Source organism: Hyaena hyaena, unplaced genomic scaffold (genome assembly GCF_003009895.1).
Source record: "Hyaena hyaena isolate Hyena2069 unplaced genomic scaffold, ASM300989v1 scaffold_23, whole genome shotgun sequence".
Classification (NCBI taxonomy): Eukaryota; Metazoa; Chordata; class Mammalia; order Carnivora; family Hyaenidae; genus Hyaena; species Hyaena hyaena.
The window spans coordinates 3,030,926-3,054,581 of NW_024080655.1; the positions used below are offsets into that span (position 1 = coordinate 3,030,926).

At 53.1% G+C, this 23,656-nt stretch overlaps 1 protein-coding gene across 3 annotated transcripts in view; it reads right to left on the reverse strand.

Moving 5' to 3' along the window:
* The window catches only part of PRDM11 (PR/SET domain 11), a 47,698-nt gene extending 24,412 nt beyond the window's left edge, over positions 1–23,286 (reverse strand). For 2 of the 3 annotated variants that reach the window (XM_039226945.1, XM_039226943.1), the window contains exons 1-4: positions 22,763–23,221; positions 22,019–22,143; positions 21,556–21,659; positions 20,702–20,964 (exon numbers count right to left, since the gene is read on the reverse strand). In XM_039226945.1, coding sequence (XP_039082876.1) covers positions 20,702–20,964; positions 21,556–21,659; positions 22,019–22,137 — 486 coding nt within the window. In that variant the 5' untranslated portion in view covers positions 22,138–22,143; positions 22,763–23,221. Of the gene's footprint in view, positions 1–20,701; positions 20,965–21,555; positions 21,660–22,018; positions 22,144–22,762; positions 23,222–23,269 lie in introns of those variants that run through there. The other variant, XM_039226944.1, reaches the window with a different exon arrangement.
* Positions 23,287–23,656: the final 370 nt, after the last annotated feature.

Consider the following 23,656-nt stretch of genomic DNA (forward strand, 5'->3'; position numbering starts at 1 on the left):
CCCATGGCCACAATCAGGAAAACAAACATATCCATCACTCCTAAGTTTCTTTGTGCCCCAAAACCTCCCCAGCCTGCCTCCTTCCATACCTCCCAGCCTCTTTGCCAGTCCATAGGCAACCAACAAGCTACTTCTTGTTACTATAAATTACTTTGTGTTCTCTAAGATTTTGTAGAAATGAAATCAAATAGAAGCCATGGCTAGCTTCTTTCACTCAGCACACTTCTGAGATTAGTCCATACTGATGTGTGTGTCAAAGTTCACCCCTTCGTACTGGTAAGTAGTATTTCATTGTCTGGATGTGCCACAACTTGCCTTTTTATCTACTTATTGATGGACATTTGGGCTGTGTCTAGTTGTCAGCTATTACAAATAAATCTGCTATGAGAATTCAGTTACAAATCTCTCTGTAGACACGCACATTTCTTGTGGGCAAATACCTGCAGTGGAACGGCTGGGTCACGTGGAGAGTATATGTTTCACTTTTAAGAAACTGCTAAGCTGTTTTCCCAAGTGGCTGCAACATTTTATAATCCCATACAGCAGCCTAGGGACCCAGCAGCTGGTCCACATCCTTGCCAATACTTGGCATGAACAGTCTTTTGTATTTCAGCCATTCTGATAGGTATGAAGTAGTAGCTCCTTGTGGTTTTAATTTCATGTCTCTAATGAGTAATGACGTTGAGCATCTCTCCGTGCGCTCACCGGCTGGCTACATATCTTCTCTGGTGAAGAGTCTATTCAAACCTTTGCTCATTTTTGAAATTGGTTGTTTTTTTCCCCTTGTTATTGAGTTTTGAGGCTTTTTTGAAAATATATGTTCATCTGGATCTGGATCAAGTCCATCATCAGACATACGATGTAAAACGTTTTCTCCTCATCAGAAGCTTGTTTATTCATTCTCTTAACGACATCTTTCGAAGGGCTGAGGTTTTAAATTCAAGCACACGAACAAAAATCCACTGTTTTGGTCTTTTTTAGTGGGTGTTAGCCTGAATTTCTTCAAGGATCCTAAGGCTAGACTCTTCATTATCCCTCATTATCTGTCACCTCCTTCATCCACAGTCACAGCACCCTTGGGTTGTAACGGGGCACTTGGCTACGTGCAATGAGGGAATGCGTTTCTTGGCTTCTCTGTTAATTAAGTTCTGGCCAATAGGATGCAGTCAGAAGTGTCACGTGTCAGCTTCTTGAAAACTTCTTCAAAAGACAGCTGATATGTGCCTTTGCACCATCCCACTGCCTGGAATGCAGACGTAATGGCCGGGGTTCTCGCCACCAACTCACCAGACCATGAGGATAATCCTAGCACTGAGATAGTGATGAGCTGGGATCAAGCTCTGTTCCCTGGGGACTTAGTGAGGCAGAGCCACCGCACCAGGCCCTGAAATGTACTCAATGTATTCACAGGACAAAAATGTAACTCCTGTTTTGCTTGAACTGCCGTTATTTTGAATCTCAGTTACTCAGAGTCAAACCTATTCTTGATACAGATCCTAAACGGTTATTTAACATCCATTTTCAGAATACTCTATAATTTTTATTTCAGCATGAAGTCACTTGTCATTGATATTCAGAGGCTGTCTTTTTCTTTTAAACTTTTTAAAAAATATTTATTTTTGAGAGAGACATAGAGCGTAAGCAGGGGAGGGGCAGAGAGAGGAAGGGGAGACACAGAATCCAAAGCAGGCTCCAGGCTCTGAGCTAGCTGTCAGCAGCACAGAGCCCGACGTGGGGCTCAAACCCACAAACTGCAAGATCATGACCTGAGCCGAAGTCAGACACCCAGCTGACTAGAGCCACCTGGGAGCCCCTAAAATTTTTTTTTAACATATTAGAAATGTTTGCTGATCTTGCAGAGCCCTCGTAGAAGAAGTTACTTGCCATCCAAGGTTTTACGGCGTTGGAAACCGCTATTGGCACAGGTTTCAAAAAGGAAGAGATTCCGACCAAAAACCAGTGAACAGTACACTGTATGGTATGTGAATTATACCTTGAAAAGGATGTTTAAAAAAAACAACAAAAAGAAAAAGAAAGTCACCCTTCATCTCTTGCTTTCTCAATGCTCCTCCATCCGAGCCCTCAGCAAATCCTGCCATCAGATGTCCAGACTGCCCCTGTGGCATCATGGTGTCCCGGGGCCACCCTGGTCTGAGCCATCAGCTTTCTTCCCAACAAGTACGGGAGATCCTAACTGACCTCCCTGACACCGTTCCTGACTCGACTCTGCACTAGTTCTCCTCCGAGAAGCCACTGTAATCTTTACTCGTGTAAATCCCATCACGTCATGCACCGGGTATCACGTGTGGCACTTATAATAAAATCCACACCCATGATCACAGTCTTCAAGGCCCGTATAACCCGGTCCCTGCCTACCTCCCTCCTCCCTTCATGAGTCGCAGCCACAATGGCCTCACAGTGAGCCTCTACACTGGTAGGGTTCATCGCCTACAGACTCTTTTCCATACTATTAAAAAGTTGACACTCATGAAATTAAAAAAAAAAAAAAAAGACTTGTTTTCACTATATTTATTTTGAGAGACAGAGAGAGGGCATGAATGGGAAAGGGTGGCAGAGGGAGAGAGAATCTCAGTCCCGCAATGCTGGGATCATGACCCGAGCCTAAATCAAGAGTTGGACCAAGCTTAACCGACTGAGCCACCTGGGGGCCCCAACACTCATGAAATTTTTCAAGCATTCAGAAATTATCACGAGTCACGCAGCTAAACACCGTGTAGCCGCAACAGAGCCCACAAAAATGACCTCCAGTGGTCTCTGTCCCCCACTTCGCTCACGTCGAGGAAACACCCGATGTTGCTGAAGACCATCCCTGCCTCCGACTCATTCTCTCTCCAAGGTTAGCCTCCGTCCAGAAGCTGGCAGGGAGCCTTGCCATTTTCACTCCACAAGGAGTCTTCTAGACACAGTGTACAGAACCGTTTGCAGGTTTGTGAAGTTTACAGATATGCCACCCGCGTCAACACACTCTTTTGTACATTTTCCCCACTGATTTTTGCATGACTGGTCCCTTCTGATCTCCTGGGTCTCAGTTTCTGTCCCCTCCTCAGAAGAGAAGCTTTGCCTGACCTGAGCCAAAAGTGGCTTCTCCCTGTCACCTCCCGGCTTTCACGTGCCTGTCCCTCCAGCACTATCTATATGACCTCACCGGGCACTTCTTTTTAAAGACCTGATCACAGGGTGCGATTTTGCTATTGATGGCGTCATTTGTCAGCGTGGCAATTGACTCTGTCCCTCACCAGACCCTAAGCTAATGAAGGCAAAGCACATGGCTGTCTCGTTCATGACGGTGGCCCAGCCCCATGTGCTAACAGAACACAGGGCACACAGCAGAATGTTAGTTGAATGAATGAATGATTGGATGAAGAGCGTTTTTTTAAAAAAAAAAAATTTAACATTTTTATTTATTTTTGAGAGACAGAGAACAAGCAGTCAAGGGGCAGAAAGCGAGAGGGAGACACAGAATTGGAAGCAGGGTCCAGGCTCTGAGCTGTCAGCACAGAGCCTGGCGCAGGGCTCAAACCCACGAACCGTGAGATCATGACCTGAGCCGAAGTTGGACGCTCAACCAACTGAGCCACCCAGGTGCCCCTGAAGAGCCTTTTTTCATGTTTATTTATTTCTGAGACATACAGAGCGCGAGCAGGGGAGGGTCAGAGAGAGAGGGAGACACAGACTCTGAAGCAGGCTCCACGCTCCGAGCTGTCAGCACAGAGCCCGAAGTGGGGCTTGAACTCAAGAACTGCAAGCCATGACGTGAGCCGACTTAACTGACTGAGCCCCCCAGGCGCCCCTGGATGAAAAGCTTTTTAAGTAAAAAGTGAATTAAAGAATAAAAAGTACACAATGTTAGTATTTTAGTGAAAAGGACATGAGTGGTATATTGGAGCTGGCTTGTACTAACGCGAACTGACAGTTAAATTTCCCAGAATTTCATGAGCCAGCTGTTAAACAGAGCCATTATTAGGAATTAAATGATAGAAATTTACAATTTGATAAATAATACTGTGAAGCTCATAACTACTCAAAGCTTACCACTTCCTAATTATTTTTTACATCTTACTCTAATCTGCGTTCTTAAGGAAGATGGACATGTGCTGTCTCTGTACAGTAGGAACGTTATAGAATAGTTGCTCCTGCCTCCTTCCACCTCCTGGTCCAGCGACATCACGCTGCTATCTCTAAAGCAGCCACGGCGGGAGCATTTATACCATGGAGATCGGCACACGCGAATCCCCTTGCCCCCCCGGGATTGCCACCGCCCCCATGGCGCCCAGCGCCCGCTATGCGCATGTGTCCGTGTGCGCACAGAAAGTCTGGAAAACACATTTCAAGCTCTCAAGTCTGGTTACCTCTAGAGGAAACGAAAGAGGAAAGCAGGAGGAGGCGTTTGCTTTATTTGTCTATTTGTGAGACTAGACCGCCTTTGTGGTTTAAAATTCTCAGATGGACGAAAAGAGAAAACATGCAGATGAGGCTCCCCCCTCCCTACGCACCCCCCCTCCAAGTCTCCGCAGACGCTGCCACAGTGCTCAGGGACCTCCCTCTGGAATTTCACAGAACCCTATACATCATTATAGTACTAGTCCCCCTACAGTATCGTTTTCTGAGTGCTCCTCTCTTTCCTGGGGAAACGGAAAAGCATCTCTGGGCCCTGCAGCCAGTAACGGGAGCACCATTGGGGCAGTGAGAGCCCCGGAGCCAGAGGCATGAGCTAGAACCTCAGCTTCACCGCTTCCAAGGGAGTGGCCTTGGGCAGGCACCTCCACTGGCCTGGCCTCGGTTTCCACATCTGTGAAATGGGGTACAACGCAACCTCGGAGCACTGCCCTGATGACTGGTGTGGGAGGCGCTCAGTAAAGGATCGCCATTAGCATTTCGGTTGTGACCGTCACAATCTCTGGTCTCGGAATGAAGAGACTGACAGTCAGTTGCTGTTACTTCTGGGCAGGGGGAGGTCTTCGGGTCCACACTGTGCTATTGTGTCTTGCCTTCGACTGGGCAGAGAGGCCCCGCTGGGAGCTAGGAGGGGTGAGGCGACTGCCGGAGGCCCCTCACGGGGACTTCAGATCTGGAGGTTTGCCGAGGATGTTTCTGGCATTCTCTTTCCCACATCAGGATTTTCTCCAATCAGGCATCCATCACTCGTCGAACAAGTATCCCGAGGGAGTAGCTACAGTATCAGGCTCTGGTGGGGGCGTAACGGTCATCCAGAGAGACAGTGTCTTTGCTCTCACAAAACTCACAGTCTGGGGAGATACAGAAGGGAGGCCATGGTGACACCATGTGGTTGACACTGCAGCGGGGAATCTGTGGCCAGAGAACTCAGAGCTGGAGCCAGAAGCCGGGAGTCAGTTGAGGACCTTCCTGGGAAGCAAGGAATCTAAGCCGAGGTCTGGGAGGAGAGGAAGGGAGGGCGTCCTAGGCGGAAGGAGCAGGAGCGGGCAGAGTCACGCTGGTCTGTAGACCGTGTCACATGTCACTGAGCAGCCCACGCCACCCTCAGTAGAGAGCAGGCTGAGATGGTCCCGGAATGGCCAGCCAGGGCCAGATGCTCAGGACCACGCCCCCCGAAGGCTGGACCCGTAATGTCCTCCCCTCCCCTTATCCCACAAGGTCAACTCCTTGGCCCCTCTGGACCTAGCCCTTCTTGAAACTGCCCAGGCTCTGAACACTGTGATATGAGAAGGATCTTGGTAGCCTGGACCTGCCCAGACAAGGATGACCAGCATGGTAAGGGGGGGCTCCTTAGCCTGGAAAGAAGAAGCCAGAGAAAGAGCCATCATTAAATGTGGGAAGGACCACCACACGGATGGTGCAGGGCCGGGACAACTTAGAGGGGCACGGGCCTGAACTGGGCACAAGGAATATGCAGGCAAGACTGTCCTACAACAGAAAGAGCACTCGGGTGAGGTGATGAGCCTCTTGTTACGGGGAGTATTTAAGCAGAAGACAGATGACCCACCATTAGGGTGGCTTTCCCACAGAGTGGAAGTCTGTACTAAACCACTTCTAAACTTCTGTCTAGGGGCACCTGAGTGGCTCAGTCACTTAAGCGTCCAACTACAGCTCAAGTCAGGATCTCATGGTCTGAGGGTTCAAGCCCTGCCTCGGGTTCTGTGCTGACAGCTCGGAGCCTGGAGCCTGCTTCAGATTCTGTGTCTCCCTCTCTCTCTGCCCCTTCCTGGCTCACATTCTCTGTCTCCCTCAAAAATACATAAACATTAAAACAATATAAATAAATAAATAAATAAATAAATAAATAAATAAATAAAAGTATGTCTACAACCCAGATTGTATGATTCTATGTGGACAGATTCTCAGAAAATAATACAAAACCTGAGTTTGGGTCCCCTCCCCCCCAGGGCAAGCATGGTCTGTAAGGATCAGGGTGCTATTTCTGACTATGGTGATGATTAACATCTTTAGTGGTAATTACCAGATGGTAATGATTAATGCCAGTGGCTGCCATTAATAAAGCAATTTCACGTGCCAAGGACCTCTGCCACACCATTCCATGGATTCTCACGACTGTAAAGTAGCTATAACCACTACTCTCATTTTGCAGATTGGGAAACTGAGGTTCAGGGCCATGAGGCAATCTGCCCGTGGCCACGAAGGAGATGGGTGGCAAAGCCAGAGTTTGTCCAAAGAGACAACAGCCGACCTCTTATGCGCTCTGCCAAGAGATGGACCTCACGCCCAAGCTCCCTCTGATGACCTCGTCAGAATCGACCAGGAATGTCTTCGGGGGGCCCCTCCAGATTTCCAGTGTCGTTGCTGGTTGGGGCAGATTTGCTACGTGAGGATCCGCATTTTAATAGGGAAGAACCTTCTGCTTGGTGGCAGAAGGTCTGCCGCAGCCAAGGGCTCACTGTTGGGCTCCTGTGAACGGTGCCATCACCGGATGCTGCAGAGATGAGACTTTCAAAAACCTGATTTGCTTGCAACTTTCCAGGAATGCGTGGAACCCATAAAACATTCTGATTTTCAGCCCTGCACCTCCGAAGAGCAAAGTGGTTGCAAAAATGATTTATGAAGCTATTGGCAGTCGACAAAGGACTTCTGCCTGTCTCAGAAGCCCCTCCCAAGGTCCCAGGAGGCAGACAGCATCAGCTCGGTTCCCCAGCCACTTCCTGGTCTAGCAAACTGACATGGCAGAGCGAAAAAGAGGCTGGCCTGAACCTGAACTTGAACTGAATGCTTGGGCTGCAAGGGGAGCTCTGAGATTATCTAGGCCCTGGCTTCCTAACCTGGTGCCTATGGATGGACTACCGCAAGGGGAAGGGGAGATCCTGTAAAACATGCACAGCATTTCGTGAACAGTTGTATATGTACGAGTGTAACCTCCTAGACAAGTCAGGCTGCTCCAGAGCCGTGATCGAACGTCCTCCCCGCCCCCACCCCCACCCCTTAACTGATAGTGCAGTTAGTGCTTCCTCTTATTGTTCTAAAACTCTTTCATCAAATTTCAAAAAAGGGCTGGAGGCGTGGCAAATGGGGCAAGTTTACACACAATCCGGAAATCCACATCCAGGTTTTGCATGCTGTCCTTTCTCTCACGGCCCCCAGGCCCCCCACATAGCTAACGAGATAATAAAGAGAGCTGTGATCTGCTCCTCGACTTGCTATGCACCTGCAGGCAGCAAGCATCGATGCTCACACTCACCAGGGCATGTTCCTGTAATCCGTGCAACCCCGTTTTATGCTTAAGAAAACCAGCGCTCTGAGACGACAGGCATCCCGCTCAAGGTGTACGTCCCTCCAAGAGGAATGTCGGGGTTCAGAGCCCCGTAACCAGCCCAGACAGCTCCTCCCCACCTGAGTCCTTCTGCTCGGCCCGTACAGGTCCCCCGGCCTTGTTACCAGCCTCAGGACCAACTACCCTCCAGCCCTGAACACATTTGGCCTCGCTCTTCTTGATAATACACGTGGCTCATGGTCAAACCAGTGGGTTGAGCCCTGGGGCAGGCACTGAACTCAGCCTCGGGAGGCTGGCCTGAATCCTTGCTGGCAGTTATGCCTTACGGGAGGGGCTCCGGGGCAAGGGAGGCAGAGAGCCCCAGGAGAATCTGTGCAGCTAGGAAGCAGCAAAAATGCAAATTGGGATGGGCCGGTGACCCGAGAGAAATCCAACAGAAACAAACTTGAAATATGCTACAGATGTGCAGGGTCTTCCAGGGCAACAGGGTAGAGGGAAGCTGGCATGAAAAGCACCCGGGGCACAACCAGCACATCCATCACAGGTGGCTCGCCTCCAGTAACCAGAGAAAGGAACGAAAGATAGAAAAAAAAGCAGAGAATAAACCAAAGCTCCGCGATGAGACAGCACTTCCTATCAAAAAGTCGGATAATAGCAAGTGTTGGCGAGGATGTGGCGAAATCAGCGCTCTTAAGCTGCCACTGGGAATGTAAAAAGGCCTAGCTGTTCTGGAAAATGGTCCGGCATTTCCTTGAATGATTAAACACATGGGTTACCATGTGACCCAGCCATTCTGTTCCTAGGTGTTACCCAAGAGAAATGAAAACACAGGTCTACACAGAGACTTGTACACGCATGTTTATAGTAGCATCACTCGTGATAGCCCAAAGATGGAAATGACCTAACTGTCCATCGACAGGTAGACGGGGAACAAAATGTGGCATGTCCGTGCAATGAGGAGGGGAAGGCCATTAAAAGGAATGACAATGCTACACAGTGAGAACCTGCCACAACACGGATGCACCCTGAAAACATTATGCTAAGCACAAGAAGCCAGTCACAAAGGACCACACAGCCTGATCTTATTCACATCAAGCAGAGACAGGGTAAATGGGTGAGGGCTGGAAGTGGGGAGGAGAAGAGAGGGGGTAACAGTTAAAGAGTTTCTTCTATGAGGCGACGAAAGTGTTATACACAGGATGGCGGTAATGGCTGCACACAGCGGTGAATTACTGAAGGCCATTAAGTTACACACTTTAAATGGGTGAATTGCGTGGCATGTGCCAATATCTCAATGACGCAGTTGTAAGCAATCTGCCAAATGCTCATCGGCAGCAATCAGACAATATAAAGAAAACCACCTTATACCATCTGCTTGAAAAGCACTCCCTGGGGGCGCCTGGGTAGCTCAGTCGGTTGAGCATCCTACTTCGGCTCAGGTCATGATCGCACAGTTTGTGGGTTCAAGGCCCGTGTCGGGCTCTGTGCTGACAGCTCAGAGCCTGGAGCCTGTTTCGGATTCTGTGTCTCCCTCTCTCTCTGCCCCATCCCTGCTCGCACTCTGTCTGTCTGTCTCTCTCTCAAAAATAAATAATAAACATTAAAACTTTTTTTAAAAAAGAAAAGGACTCCGTTGGAGAAACACGAGTTTCTGTGTGAGTGGGAAGGCCAAGGGGAGGTCACATGGGCATTCAGATGGTCTCCCTGGGGGGCTGGGGATTAGGAGCTGGAGCTTTGGCTTGAAGTCGTGGCCCCACGATTAGCTGTACAGCCTTGGACAGGTAATTTGGCCCTGGAAGCCCCAGTTTCCCAATCTGTAGAAAGGGAGTGAAGTGTGCCTATCTGATGGCATGGCTGTGAGGGTACAGAGTTAGGGCACAGAAATCCTTTAGCGCCTGGTGAACAGCAGCTGTTGCGGTGACTGTCAGAGTTATTGCTGCCCACCCCACCCTCCCTCGCTAGCTTTTGCTGAGGACCCACTGGGGCTTACGGGTGCTGAATCAGGCTCTGACAAGACCTCTCCTAAGGAATTTTCAAAGACCAGAAAACCCCACGTTCCCTATGATTCAGGCCAGGAAGTTGACTAGAAATTAGCGTCTCTCAAACAAGGGTCTTTGGATATGTTCTCAGGATCTAAAAGTTCTAATTATTTAAAAAAATTTTTCTAATGTTTTATTTATTTTTGAGAGAGACAGACAGTGTGAGCAGGGGAGGGTCAGAGAGAGAGTGGGACACAGAATGCAAAGACAGGCTCCAGGCTCTGAGCTAGCTGTCAGCACAGAGACTGATGCGGGGCTCGAACCCACGAACCATGAGATCAAGACCTGAGCCGAAGTCGGACGCGCCATCCAGGCGCCCCTAAGAATTTTTAATTCAATGTTATCCTTGAAAAAAATCAATATACAGGAATCACCGTGAGATCTCCATCCCAGGTGCTGTGTGTGTACCTGGCGGGCACCAGTGGTGGGCTGAATTCCTGGCCCCAGTCCCGCCCTTGTCTATGGGCCTTGGCCGTGGGATTCTGCCCTGGGCTCTCTCTTACAGGTGGCCTGTACTTCTTCACTCCTTGACCTTGGCTTCAGCTGTGTGACTTGTTTGACCAATGGGATGTTAACACACACCAAGCAAGCAAAGACCAGGAATGTGCTTGGGGGGTGGCGGGAGGGAGCTTGCCTCTGGGACCATATCTGCCTTCGCCAGGAGAAGAGCTTCTTCAGAGAGCCCCTGCTCCTTCAGTCTGGGCCCAGAGCTGACATGCAATGGAGCAAACCTGTCCCACATGAGGAGACAGATGGCCCTGTGGCTTGTGGCAGAGGGGCCCGGCCGTGCCCAACGAAACCAGCCGTCCCACAGTCCACCAGCAGGCGTGGCAGAATAAACAAGGAGTCACAGTTCAGCCAGCGGTACACAAGCAAGGATCAATCACTGCCACTCTACGCCACGGGCCAGCAAACCACGGCCCTGCAGGGGAAATCCAGCCCGCCGCCTCTTTTGGATGGCCCACCTGCTAAGAAGGGTTTGTGCATTTCTAAATGGTTGAGAATCACTCAGAAGAAGATTTCATCCCGTGAAAGTTCAAAATTTTGGAACGCATAAAAAGGTTTCCGAGCGTACGCCACACCTGTGACTGTCCTCTGCTACCAGGACAGAACCGAGCGGCTGGGGCAGACATCATAAGGTCCACAAAGCCTCAACTGCTTACAGTCTGGCGCTTTACACAAAAAGGGTGCAACCCCACGTCTCTGGCAGGAAATTTGGAGGCAGCCTGCCACACTGTAAGAGCTGACGATATAACATCAATCTTACCATTGGCCGTGAGCTGGTGAAAAAAGAGCAAACTCCAACTTGATGGGCATATGATACATTCCGGCAAAGAAACGAGTGAGAACCGTCAAGGCACTTGCACTATAGGATTTCCCAGTGTGTCAAATAGAGACATAGGAAGACAATCAAGGTGCAACACAGCACACGAAAGCACAGGCATGCCAAATGCCAAAGAATCTGGGTGATTATAGTCATTACCATGGTCACCCGGGAAATAGCAATTTCATTTCGGTAAAAAGCATTATCCCACGCATCGCGCTGATTTCATTCGCTTGAATTACATAAGTTTGCATCGCTCTGCTCATATGATATTCGCAAGTCTCTTGGATCTATAGCTCTTCAAAAGCTATTAGAAATGTTGTTTCATCTAGCTCTATGCTTAAACCGCTTCATCGGAATAAAATTAATATCGCATTGGGAGCCTGAACATTAAAAGTCACCAGACCGACAGGTCCAGGAAAAGGTACTTCACAGGCCGTCAGGGACACGCAAGTCAAAAGCACAGCGTGATATCCCCTCACACCTGTTGGAAGGGCTAGGCGACAAGCACCGGCCAGGAAGTGGAGGGAAGGGAGCCTGCCCTCTGCTTTGGGAATGAAAGCAGGTGCAGCCACTATGGGAAAGAGCAGGAAGTTTCCTCAAAAACTTAAAAAGAGAACTACCCCGTGATCCACCAATTCCAGTCCTGGGCATTTATCAGGAGGAAGTGAAAACTGATGTGAAGAGATAGATGCGGCATGATTTACGAGAGCCGAGACGCAGGAGCAGCGCTAGTGTCCACCGACAGATAAAAGGGCTCAGGACGATGTGGAAATACGACGGAATATTATTCATCCATAAAAAGCAATGAGATCTTGCCACTTGGAAAAACACGGACGGCCCTTCAGGGCACGATGCTAAGCCAGATAAGTCAAACAAAGACAGATACCATACAAACACCACTTACATGTGGACCCTAAGCAAGAAAAACACAAAAAACTGAACTCGGAGATACAGAGAACAGGCTGGTGGTTGCCAGGGGCAGAAGGTGAGCAGTGGCTGAAGTGGGTGAAGATGGTCAAAATAAAATAAGTAAGTCCTGGGTAGGTAATGCACCACAAAGCCGCTACAGCTACCTACACATTTGAAAAGTCACTTCAATGTAACACAAATGACACACACAATCACAGCCCAAGCGATGGTGACGGATGGTCAAGCGAGCTGCTACTTTGTCCTGGAGATATGGCGCCAGTTCAGAAGAGTTTTCCATGCTCTACTTTTATTCCGAAATAATAGATCTCGAGAATTACAGACAGTTCCAGCCAAAGCGGGTTCACTGGCGTATGACATATTTGAGGGGAATCTTTGGTTTGCTTCGTGGTTCGATAACCAAAAGACCAGCATTTATAAAAGTTATACAAGGCAAGCTCATTTAATGCTTCTGATACAAGAGGACTCTAAAGATTGAGGGACATACTTTTATTCCTGGAAAAGCTGATATTGAATTGATGGGGTTCTAAGATCTGTAGCAACTTTGAAAATGAGCAAAGCAACTTCTCTCTGGCACGATCTTCGCTTTTCCTTCTAAGCACACTCTGGACTTGCGCTGCACCCTGTTCCCTTTCCCGGTCCACGCCACCCATGCTCCGGGACCTCTATACGTGTTGTGCCCACTGCTCGTGACTCCATGTTGCCTCAGTCCCTGACTCACTGAAACTCATCCCTCAAATCCTAGTTTGGGCCTAGAAGCGAGGAGACCCCAGGAGCAACGCACACACTTAGTGCCCATGGATTTTGAACTCTAAACACTATTTCCACTATAACAAATTGACTCTTAGGAGAAATGGCCAGAACATCTTTTTGCACCAGAAAATAAGGGAAGTACTAAAATAGAGGAAAGGAGCCAGTCCTCACGGGCTTCCGCTGGCCAAATCTAGGGCAATTTAAACATCAGAATGAATGTCAGGAATGGACTAGAACACGCCGAAGGGAAAAGAAACGATTCACGAGTCCGTACTGATACTAAAAATAACTTTAAAACAAGCGATGGGGTGGCAGAGAAAGTTGAGTATCTTTTTTTTTTTCTTTTTGCAGAAGGATGTAGTAAATGAAGACGGTCGAATGCAAATCATTTGAAACCATGGATAATGATGGATACAGGCAAGAATCATCAACCGTTACTGAAACCACTGGGAAAACGGTAAGACGAACTGACCTCATATGCTTCCTACTCTCTACAGGGAGAAAGACACAACATCCTTCACGCCAAAAATCTACGATCTGAATCTACCATGAGGAAATAATCAGACGAATCTAAACTGTGCAACCTTCTGCTAACAACAGTGCAGAACTTCTCAAAAGTGTCAATATCCTGAAAGAGGAAAAAAAAACAATGCAGGGAACTGTTGTAGAATAAAGGAGACTATCGCTTCTTGGCCTTTTGGCTAAGATCAAGTGTAGAGGAAAGGAGACTAATGAGACGCCATAATTCAATGCATGAGTGGGACCTACTTGGGGGACAATCTGTAAAGCCCATTTCACCAGGGCGATTGGGAATATCTGAGTAAGGACTGCAGTTGAGACAGTATTGTACAGTATCCATGGTTAGATTTCCCGAGTATAATAATTATATGGCAGCTATGTAGGGCAAGGGTCAGCAAACTATTGCCTGTAGTTCAAATGCAGCCCCCTCTTTTTTTTTTTTTTTAAGTAGGCTCCATGCTGGGCTTGAACTCACAACCCCAAGATCAAGACCTGAGCTGAGATCAAGATCTGTGTTGAGATCGAGTCGGGTGCTTAACTGACTTAGCCACTTGGGCACCCCCCCCATCCCATTTTTATACAGTTGTGAACTCAGCATGGTTTTTGCATTTTTTTAACGATGGAAAAAAGTTTTTTCATGTCATTTCATCTATATGAAATTTATGGGATTCTAATTTCACTTGAAATTATAATGACATGCACATTCAGCGTTCATCAAAAAGTTTTATTGGAACCTAGACACATTCATTCGTGTATGTCTTTGGCAGCTTTCGCCCTGCAGTGGCAGAGCTGAATTGTGGAGACGGAGAATGCATGGCCCATGAGCCTGAGGTCGACAGCCACATCTCAAACAGCTCAGAGACACAAAACAAAACAAAACAGAATGTGTGTGTGCCTGTAGGTAGCTAGAGACAGAGATTCAAGCAACTGTTACAAAAGGTTAGCAATGGGTGAATTAGGTGCTGGGCGTGTGGGTGTTTATTACACGATTATAGCTTTTCTGCAGAGCATGAACATTTCAAAATAAAGAGTTAACAGAAATGAACAAACGAGCACCAAAAGCATCTGCTCATACCCAGGTCACACGTGCCCACACCCGTGCAAGGCAACTGGTCTGAAACGTCCCTTCTTGCCTTCCTGGACAAGCCCGTTATCTGTCCTTCTCTGAGCTCCCCCAAACGTGGGGACACCTGCCTGCTCCCGCGGACACCTCGTGTCCGTGCAACCGTCTGCTTGTGTCTCCACCTGTCCCAATCACTCAGGGTTTTCAGATTCTGTGCTGGAGGCTGTGTCACGAGCTTTCGTGCATCCAATTTCAAGTTTCGAGATAAAGCTCCACTTTACGATGGAGCTTGAAACGGGAAACACCCGAAATACCATTTCCCCTCTGCTTACCCCCAGTACAGTAGGGGTCTGGTCAGTGGAGAGGCTGAATGACGGCAGAGGAGCAAGGCCACCAGAACTGTCCTCTTTGTGAGGGCCTGTGGGAAATCTTCCATCCAGTATCAGAGCCAAGAAGGGGGACCGCCCCAGGAGCTATCCAGGGACTCTTCACGACATGGACGGAATGCCCGGTAGCTGACCACGCTTGCCCTCGCCCAGCGGCTGCCAGATTTGGACCCCATGCATACACTAAAAGTGCATATATAGGTCATCGAGGTATGCATTTTTAGGCTCCCTCCAGGCTCCGCTGAAGGTCCCCACGCTTGTTTTCCTTTCTTCCGTCTCTCCCAGTTTTAACATGCTATCATGGTGTATTTTATGTGTCCTGCTAGGCTACCTTAAATCCCTTCTGGAACAAGACTGGGTCTAAGTGTAAGACGTAAATAAAACCCCTGGGCTGGCCCTCTTTCTCCTGCTATTCACCAAACCACACGGCCGCACGGCACTCCCAAACGCCGCGTGCCTGCGGCATCGTGGCCGGCCTTCGGGGTCTGACGGGCCGCCTGGCAACCTTGGCAATGACTTATGGAGTCTGTCACTGCCAATGAGAGGAGAAAGCAGAGGAAGGGGGTGGCTCTTTCCCGAATAGCCAGAAGTGATGGCAAAATTCCTGCAGCAGAGGCCAGGCCGAGGAGAGGTGCAAAGTGGAAATGGCCACTGGGTCCATCTATTGCGTCTGGGAGATGCCGAGGGGACCAGTGCTGGGCAGGGAGGATGAGAAAAAGAAAGTCACCCAAGGCCAGCAGGTAGGAGTGGGCAAAATAAGGAAGGAAGGCGGCAAAGGCCCAGGAGGGGAGGCTCCGGAGTCCAGACCACTGGGTTGGAAGCCCAGCTCCGCGGCTCACTAGCTGTTTAGTTTTGTGCACAAGGACTTCTCCACTCCCGGCCTCGGTTTTCTCAGTTGGTACAATGGGTAGAAGAAAACCTACTTCACGGGGGCGGCATTAGGATCAAGGAGAGCTGCTGTGAAGTGCTGAGCATGGGCCCAGAAGCCTCCCAAGCGCTCGAGAAGCAGGAGCAGCCACGCGGATCCTGAGCCGCATCATTATTTCTGCTGGAATGTGCCACACACACTGAGGAGCTGTGGACGGAAATGGGTCGTGCTGGATGAAGGCCAGAGCTTTTGAGCGCAGGCAGGAGGTCAAGAAAGGACATCAAATGTGGCTCTGAGACAGGGCTTGACAAACGAGTGAGGTTTATTCAGGACGTGGGGGCTTCCAGATCCTGGTCCGAAATCAGTGCTGTGGCTCACCCCACCTTCCCCATTCATCCAGCCCATCCACTGAGCCGGCAGAGTTGATCCTCATTCTGGCTTTTCCCTTACTAAGGACACACACACACACACACACACACACACATACACACATAGGTTCTGCTTTCTTGAGCTATTTTGCGTATCTGTTCTCTCCAAGCCTTCAACACCTCTCACCCCTCGGGGTCACAGAGCCTCCGTGTGGTCCCTCGGCCTCCAGCCACTCCCTCCCCGCACGGTTCCGGGCTCCCAGGGAACAACACTGCTGGCCCCTGGGCCCTGAACTGCAGGCCACGCCCACCCACGACCGCCAGTGTCCCCGTCCATGACCAGGCTGCAAACTCCCGGGCCTCCTCGCCTCCCTCTTCTCCACACCCTAGACCCACGGCAGGTCACAGACCCAGGGAAGCCGCCTGCCTTAGAGACCCCAAGCTTGCCCAGCTAGGCTGTCCCGAGGTGCAGCTTCTCCCGGTGGGAGGTGGGGGCATGGCCCTGGATTGTGTCCTCTGCTGAACTTCTACACATCCTTCAAGACCCCTCTCCCATCTGCCAGTCAAAACCAGCTCCCCTTTCTCCCTGGCCCGACAGCTTTCTGTCATAGCACAATGACCAGCCACAGTTGGCCTCCTCCCCTCCCATCCACCTTAGCTCCTGCTCCTTGTAGTCGGACCGCAGGCTCCATGAGAACAGGGAGCAAACCTCATGTGTGCCGGTTGTCCCCAGAACTCCTGAGTGCTACCTTCTCAGCCTTGTGTCCCCGTGCCGCCCGAGCCCGGTGGCCCGGCCCTCAGGCCCCACACTTCCCTTCAGCCCTGCCCCCGCCGCCTGTCCCTTCCCAGGGCCTCAGCTGCATCCTTTTACAGGCTCAGTGTCCCCTCTACCCAGGCCTCTGTCCTCGGGTGACCCGCGTGTGCCGGTGCGCCCCTGGCCGGCCCACCTGGGCACCTCATGGGCACCCCCAGCTCGACTCACCCCGCCTGAACTCGCCTTCGCCGCTCTCCAGTCCCAGGCCAGCCCCCTCCACCTCTCCGCACGCACGTGTCAGCAGATGTCCCCCCAGGTCCCGCATTCACTTCCTATCGGTGCTTCACAAACTGCCACCACGCCGCGGCTTTCCAATACCACGCGTCTGTCACCTCACGGCCCAGAGGTCACAAGTCCTAAAATCGGGGTGTCAGCAGAGGGCTGGCTGGGTTCCTTCTGGGGGCTTCGGGGAGGAATCGACTTCCTTGCCTTTTCTAGCTTCTAGACCCTGTCCGCGTTCCTTAGCTCCTGGCTCCGTCTTCTACCTTCAAGGCCAGCAGGATAACATCTTCTAGTCTTGCTGACTCTGACTCTCCTGCCTCCCTCTCATAAAAATGCTTGTAATTCCGCGGGGCCCACCCCGATAATCCAAGATAATCTCCCCAACTCAAGAGCCTTGATTTAATTACCCCTGGAAAGTCCCCTTTGCCATCGAAGATGACGTACGTACAGGACCCAGGGATCAGGACGCAGCCAACTTCAGGGGGCCGTTATTTGGCCTGCGACACTCGCCTCCCTCCATCTGCTCCAAGCCTCCAGGCGACCCCTCCAGGGACAGAAAAACTGTTGACCCATCTCCCTTCCAATCGCAACGCTTCCGTCTCCGTCGGAACATTCTCGGTGACAGGAGAGCTTGTCCATCACACCTCATCTCTGTTCAACCATCTCTTCCGCGGGATCCTCCCACTGGGGTTTCCAAAGACGTTAACATCTCTAACAAAGTCCCCCCCCCGCCTTGTCTGCCAGCAGCTCACCCTCCCTATCTCCTTTCTTCCACTTATCTCTAATCAAACTTCTAAGAAGCCCATACTGGTCACCAGGCTTCTAACAAGGCTCCCTTCTTGCGGCTCTCCTGCCCGGCTTCTCTACCACAGCCCTCTGGACGATGGAGACCAGATCATTCTTCGTCGTAGGAGGCTGTCTTGTGCACAATGAAAGGTTTAGCAGCACCCTGGCCCCCACCTTCTAGACGCCAGTAGCGTATCCCCATCCCAAGGTGTGATGGCCCAAAATGTGCCCACACATTACCAAATGTCCCCCTGGGGTGGGGGGAGGGAAGGGCAGTGAGGAGGGGAGCAAACTGCCCCAGGTGGGGAACCTCCGTCTGACAGTAACAGTTCTGGCTAGAGTGGCCGGTGACTTCGGTCGGCACTAAACCCGACGGACAGTTTCGAGCCCTTCCCTTGCCTGGCTCCTCAGAATTTGGCACTGTTGACAGTTCTGGCCTCCCCACCTGTCGGGGCGCCCTCCCTCAGTCTCCCTTACAGGATCACCCTCCCCTTCGGACCGCCAAAGCACTGGATATCCTGAAAGCTCATTCGTCGGCTCTCCCCGGGGGCGGCCCTCGACACTCCCAGCCCCCCCCACCCCCCACCTGTGCACAGGTGATTTGGGAAGTGACATCTCCAAATCTCCTTTCCAAGCTCCAAGCCCCTAGCAACAACCGCCTGGTTGACACGGCCACGGGGGTACCTTGACTCAACGTGTCTAATGCTAGAATCGGGACTTGGCCTCTGCCCAGGCCCCGCCTGTATTCTGTTTCTCAGAGACAGGCATCTTCCTGACCTGCTGAGAGCGGAGCACTGAAGGACTCGTCCTTGCCAATTCCCGCTCCCTCCCTGAGGCCCGTCGATCAATATCCAAGTCAATCTCGCTCACCTCTGAAACAGTTCACAAACCAGTTCACCCTTCCTCTATGTCACTGCCCCACCCCAGTCAAGGCCTCCACCGTTGCTGACTTAGACAACGATGCCTTCTTGACCGATGCTCCCCACTCCCAGTCTGTTCTCCAGCCTGCGGCCAAAGTCACCCTTTCAAAACATAAAGGAGACTTCTCATTGTTCTTAAAGCAAAGAACAGAAGTCCCAGTTTGGCCCACTGGGCCCTATATGCCCAAGCCTGTCTCCCCCTCCAGGCCCCGGTGTTCGCTCGACTCCAGGCACGATGATCTTCTACCTGCACAAACATGCCATACTCTCTCCCACCACAGGGCCTTTGCACATGCTGTTCTGACCATCTGGTGGGCGTTCTCATTCTTCACTCCCAGCTCAACTATCGGGAAGCCTTCCTTGACCTACGGCCACATCAATTCCTCTGGCTGTTCCCTTTTCTCCTAGCCTCATTGCTTCTGCATCACCTGAATCATAATTTTACATTTATTTACCTTCTTTGATTCACTGCAGCTTCCCCACAGTAAGCTCTGTGAGAGCAGGACTGATGTCTGATCTGGCCCACCACTGGAGCCCTGAGGCCGGCTCGGACCTAGCATAAGCGAGACCCACAAGAAAGGTTTATTTAATGACTAATGAATGATCTTCCTACCCTCCTAACCTGCTCTTCCCCACCGGCCTCACCTTCCTCCATCTCTGCTCAAGCTTGATTTCCATGACGTGTCCCTGACAATCCTTTCACTTCAGATCTTTACAAACTCTCTTCCTTACCACCACGTCCCGTGCATCAATAAATCTTAGAGATCCTCCCTCCTAAGTCTCTATAAAACGTGCCTGCCTCTAGCACCTCAGTTGAAACCAGCCTCTTTTCTGACCTGAACCCACCCCCCTTCCCCAGCGTCCCGATTCTGCATTTTGCAACCTAACCTAACCATTCGCTAAGGCCTCTGCCTGACAACCTTCACAGGCTTCCCCTGGCCCCCGGGGGAAGCATGCGCTCACTCTGGCTTATGAAATGTAGTTTGATCTGCCCCCTGCCGCCCTCTCCTGCTGATTTCTTGCCACTCTGTCAGGCTCTGCTGTCGCCACACGGACCTTCCGGATGTTCCTCTGCTCAGCTGTCCTGTGTGCATGCAGCACTCTCCCGCCCCCCTTCCACTAAGTGCTACTCATGCTTCAAGTCTCACACTAAAGGAAATCCTGCCCCCACTCCTCGAGTAGGCCGACGACAAGAATAATAGCTGATATTCGCTTCATACTTACGAAAGGCAGGGGTGGCTAAACACTTTACAGTACTGACCTATTTCATCGCCACCATCAACTACGATTATTCAGTTACAGAACAGGCACAGAGAAGTTAAAGGATTCATCCAAGGTCACATCACAGAGTAAATAGCAAAGCTGGCTGCCATAATGAACTTGGGCTCCGGGCCCCAGATCCATGAGCACCATGAACGCCACCGTCTCTCTCTGCAACTAGAATGCGCCAATGATCACATGTGCACGTACCTGTTCAACGCCTGTCCCCCCACCGCCGACTGTTCACTGCCCGAGGGCAGGGACCGCGTTTCCCGTGGCACCCAGTCTGGCACCTGGCATCACTGCTTTTTGAGCAGAATGTCACGCTTGGCATTCCCACAGCCCCCAGACCCAAGTCACCCTCCCTGGAGGAGGGCTTGAGGTGAACCCTTTGTTAGTTCCACCGAACAGCCCACCAGACCCGCACAAGAAGAATGGTGAGAAAATCACCCTGAAGTCTGGCTGGCTGGCTGGTCCCACGGGCTCCCTAGAGCCCCACTGCTAATTCCGCTGCCTACGGCCAGATGGGCTCTTTAGCATGGCCCTCGGCCACCAAGGATCACAAGCACTCGGCCAGGGCCACGGGCGGCCAGGTCCATTGCCCACGCTCCCTGGAGTGGTGGCAGGAAAGCTCCTGGGCCTGGCTGGGCCAGCGTGGGACTCCCCCTGCTGGTTTCCCTCCAGGTTTGCGAGCACCCTCTCCCCCGTCACAGCTTCGGGGACACTCACCAGCCAGGAGAAGAAGCCAGCCGATTTGTCCTGGGTGGAGATCTGCCCCTCGTAGGGGCCGAAGATGTGACCCTTGGGGATGACCTCATTTATGCACCGCACGTCATTCTCCCCACTCGCTTCCTTGACCACCTCCATGCCCTGCGGGATGGTGAGGGCAGCCCTGTCTGGGATGCCCACGGGCACTGGCGTGTCGGACACAAACACTGGGGGACCGTGGTTCGGACACGCATCCACAAAGTACTCCTGGCAGGACTCGCAGACTGAAGGGACGGAAAGAGCGAAGAGAGCCTCAGTTGCTGCAGGGAGGCAGGCCCTCCGCGGCCGAGCCTGAGGGGCTGATGGGAAGCCCACCCGCAGGACAGCACAGGGCCATGGAAAGTCCACTGCACTGGACTTGGGATTCCCGGCCCTGGCTCCGCCCCAGCCCGCCACGGGGGGCCCCTGAGTCTTAAGTGGTAATAACCCATTACCCTCCCCCGGGGGCTCAAAGGACATGCCTGCCAACGCGAAGGAAGCCAGTAGCTCCCTTTGTATCAGGTTTCAAGCACAGCTTTGGAGTCAGATGGGTCTGCGTTTGCACTGCAACTATCCCTCTGTGGGCTGCGGGACCCGAGGCAGGGTGCTTAACCCTCACCACGCCCCGGTGTCCCCACCTGGAAAACGGGACCCGTAACAGCCACCTCAGTGGTTAACGGTGAGATAAACTGAAACGGGGATCCGTGTCTGCTATGTAATAGGCGACTGCCTATCGTTAGTATTAGGGCTGCAAATTCCCGGAGCAGAGATGGGGTGACGAGTGGGAGTGGGGCGAAGGGAGGGGTAACCCGGGAACAGCCTCGAGCTCCACTTACACCAGAAGTCCACTTGCTGGAAGCTTTTGGGCATGATGAGCTCCCGCTTCCCCTTCAGTTTCTTGGGCTCCACTTCCATGGACGAGGGATCTGGTCTCCTGGAGCTGGCCAGGCCAGGGGCCGGTGAAGAAAGCAAAGAAGCCATCAGAGGGCGGGAGGCTGCTGGGCAGAGAAGCCGTGGCCTTGGCCGTGGGGCCGTGGGGATGCGGGCAGAGGAGCCCCGGCCATTCGGCGCAGCAAGAGCAAAAAGGCAGGGTCTGGGACCCGGACCCGGGCCTTCTAGGGTCACTGCCGGGTGCTTTACTAGAGCCTGTGCTCTCCCCTCTCTCCCAGGAGCTGCCCAGAGCAGCTTCCTTAACCAGGAAGGTGGGCCGGGAGTGGGAACTCTTCCCCACGGCCTCCGACCAACCCAGCCCAGCGATTCCCCACTTCTCCCTCTCCTGTCCCCACACCGGGGCCTCACCAGGGCTGGCCATACTCCTGGTCGCGGAGGGGTGAGCAGACCTCGGTCTTCACCACCGTCACCATATCCCCCACGGCCGCCTTGGTCTGCGCCAGGCACTCCTTCATGTTCTCAGTCATTCTGTCCTGGGGACGCGAAGGCGGGACCAGCACAGGAAGAGGATCAAAGAGACAGGGGAAGAAGGGTGAGTGTCAGGAGGGCAAGCGGGGGTCCCGTGGAGTCTGGTTACCCTCCCTGCCATCCCCAGGTCCCCAGAGGAAGCGCTTGAGAACACAGACAACAAAAACAGCTGTCGCTGGGCCAAGAGGAAATGCCATTTCTATCCCGGGCTGGTCCTGGAAGACTAAAGCCACCAGCCCCATGGGGTCAGAGGCCGAGGGGCAGCTCAGGCCAGGGGGCAGGACTGGATGGCACAGCCAGGACCCCAAGACCAACGGGCATAGGGTATGGAGAATCCACAGGAGCCTCCGCACAGAAGTCTGCAACGGGGAGCAGGGGCGGGATCGACTCAAGTCCAGCGGGGGCCGAGGGGGGCTGGTGGACCAAACGCGGCCAGGCAGGCCCCTGGTGCCTGGCCGTGCAGCCCCTCACCCAGAGGCTGCCAGGGAATGCGGCCAGGCCCGCTCTGCCAGCTCAGAGCAGGTACAGGCGGGGCCTGGGGGTCCTGGTGTGGGCCGGCGAGCCAGCCCCGACTCCAAGCCCCACCCGCTCCCTCTAGGGGAGTCTCCCCAGCCCGTCGCTTACCGCCCTCCTCCACCACCGCGCCGGGCTTCAGCCCCTCCCTCGGCACCCCTGGGTCCTCATGCCAAGCCCAGGAACACTCTTCGGGCCAGGGCGGCGCGCAGCTCAGGCTGGGACCGCGCGCTCGCGGCCCGGGACTGGGCGAGCAGCGTGTGTGACTCACTACCCGGGGCCCCGCTGGCCACACCCCTGCTCCTCCGCTAATCAGCCCCCTGCTCCCCACCGGGGCCCCAAAGCCGGCGGCTGCTGGGAGGGGTGCGGGGAAACACGACGGCCTGCCCCCTCCTAAGAGCCCGCGGGGCCGGGGGGCGCGCCGAGGGGGCGGGGGCTTCCCGGGCCGGGCCGGACCGCCCCGCCCCGGTCCCCGGACCGCCCCCCCCTCCGCCCCCACGGCCCCGCGCGGCGTCCCGCCCGCGTGTCCGGCAGGGAAAGTGTGAGGTCCCGCGGCCGAGCGCAGGGGCGGCGCGGGAGGCCGGGGAGGGCGCGGGCCGCTCTCTCCCTCTCACCAACCTTCCCGGCGGGGAGCTCCCTGCCCTGCCCAGCCCGGCCCTGCCCAGCGCCGCCCCCCGCCCGCCAGGCCCGGCATTCCTTGCGGGGGCATGTGGCTTCTTGCCGGCCCCGGGGGCACGCAGTTGGCTGGCGGCCGGGAGGGGGGCGCGCGGGGAGCGGGAGGCAGCGGGCGCCCGGGAGGGGCGGCGGCCGGGGGCCGGCCCGGGAGGGAGTCCAGCGCCCCCAGCGCGCTGGGGGGCTCCGGGCGGGCGTCCGGGTGGCCGAGAGCGCCGGCGGGGAGCGGAGCCCGGAGCTGGCGGGCGAGGGAAGCGGGTGGGCGACCTGAGCGGCCGGCCCCCCGCGCGCCTTCCCTGCGGCCGCAGCGGACTCCGCGCGGCTGCGGCGAGG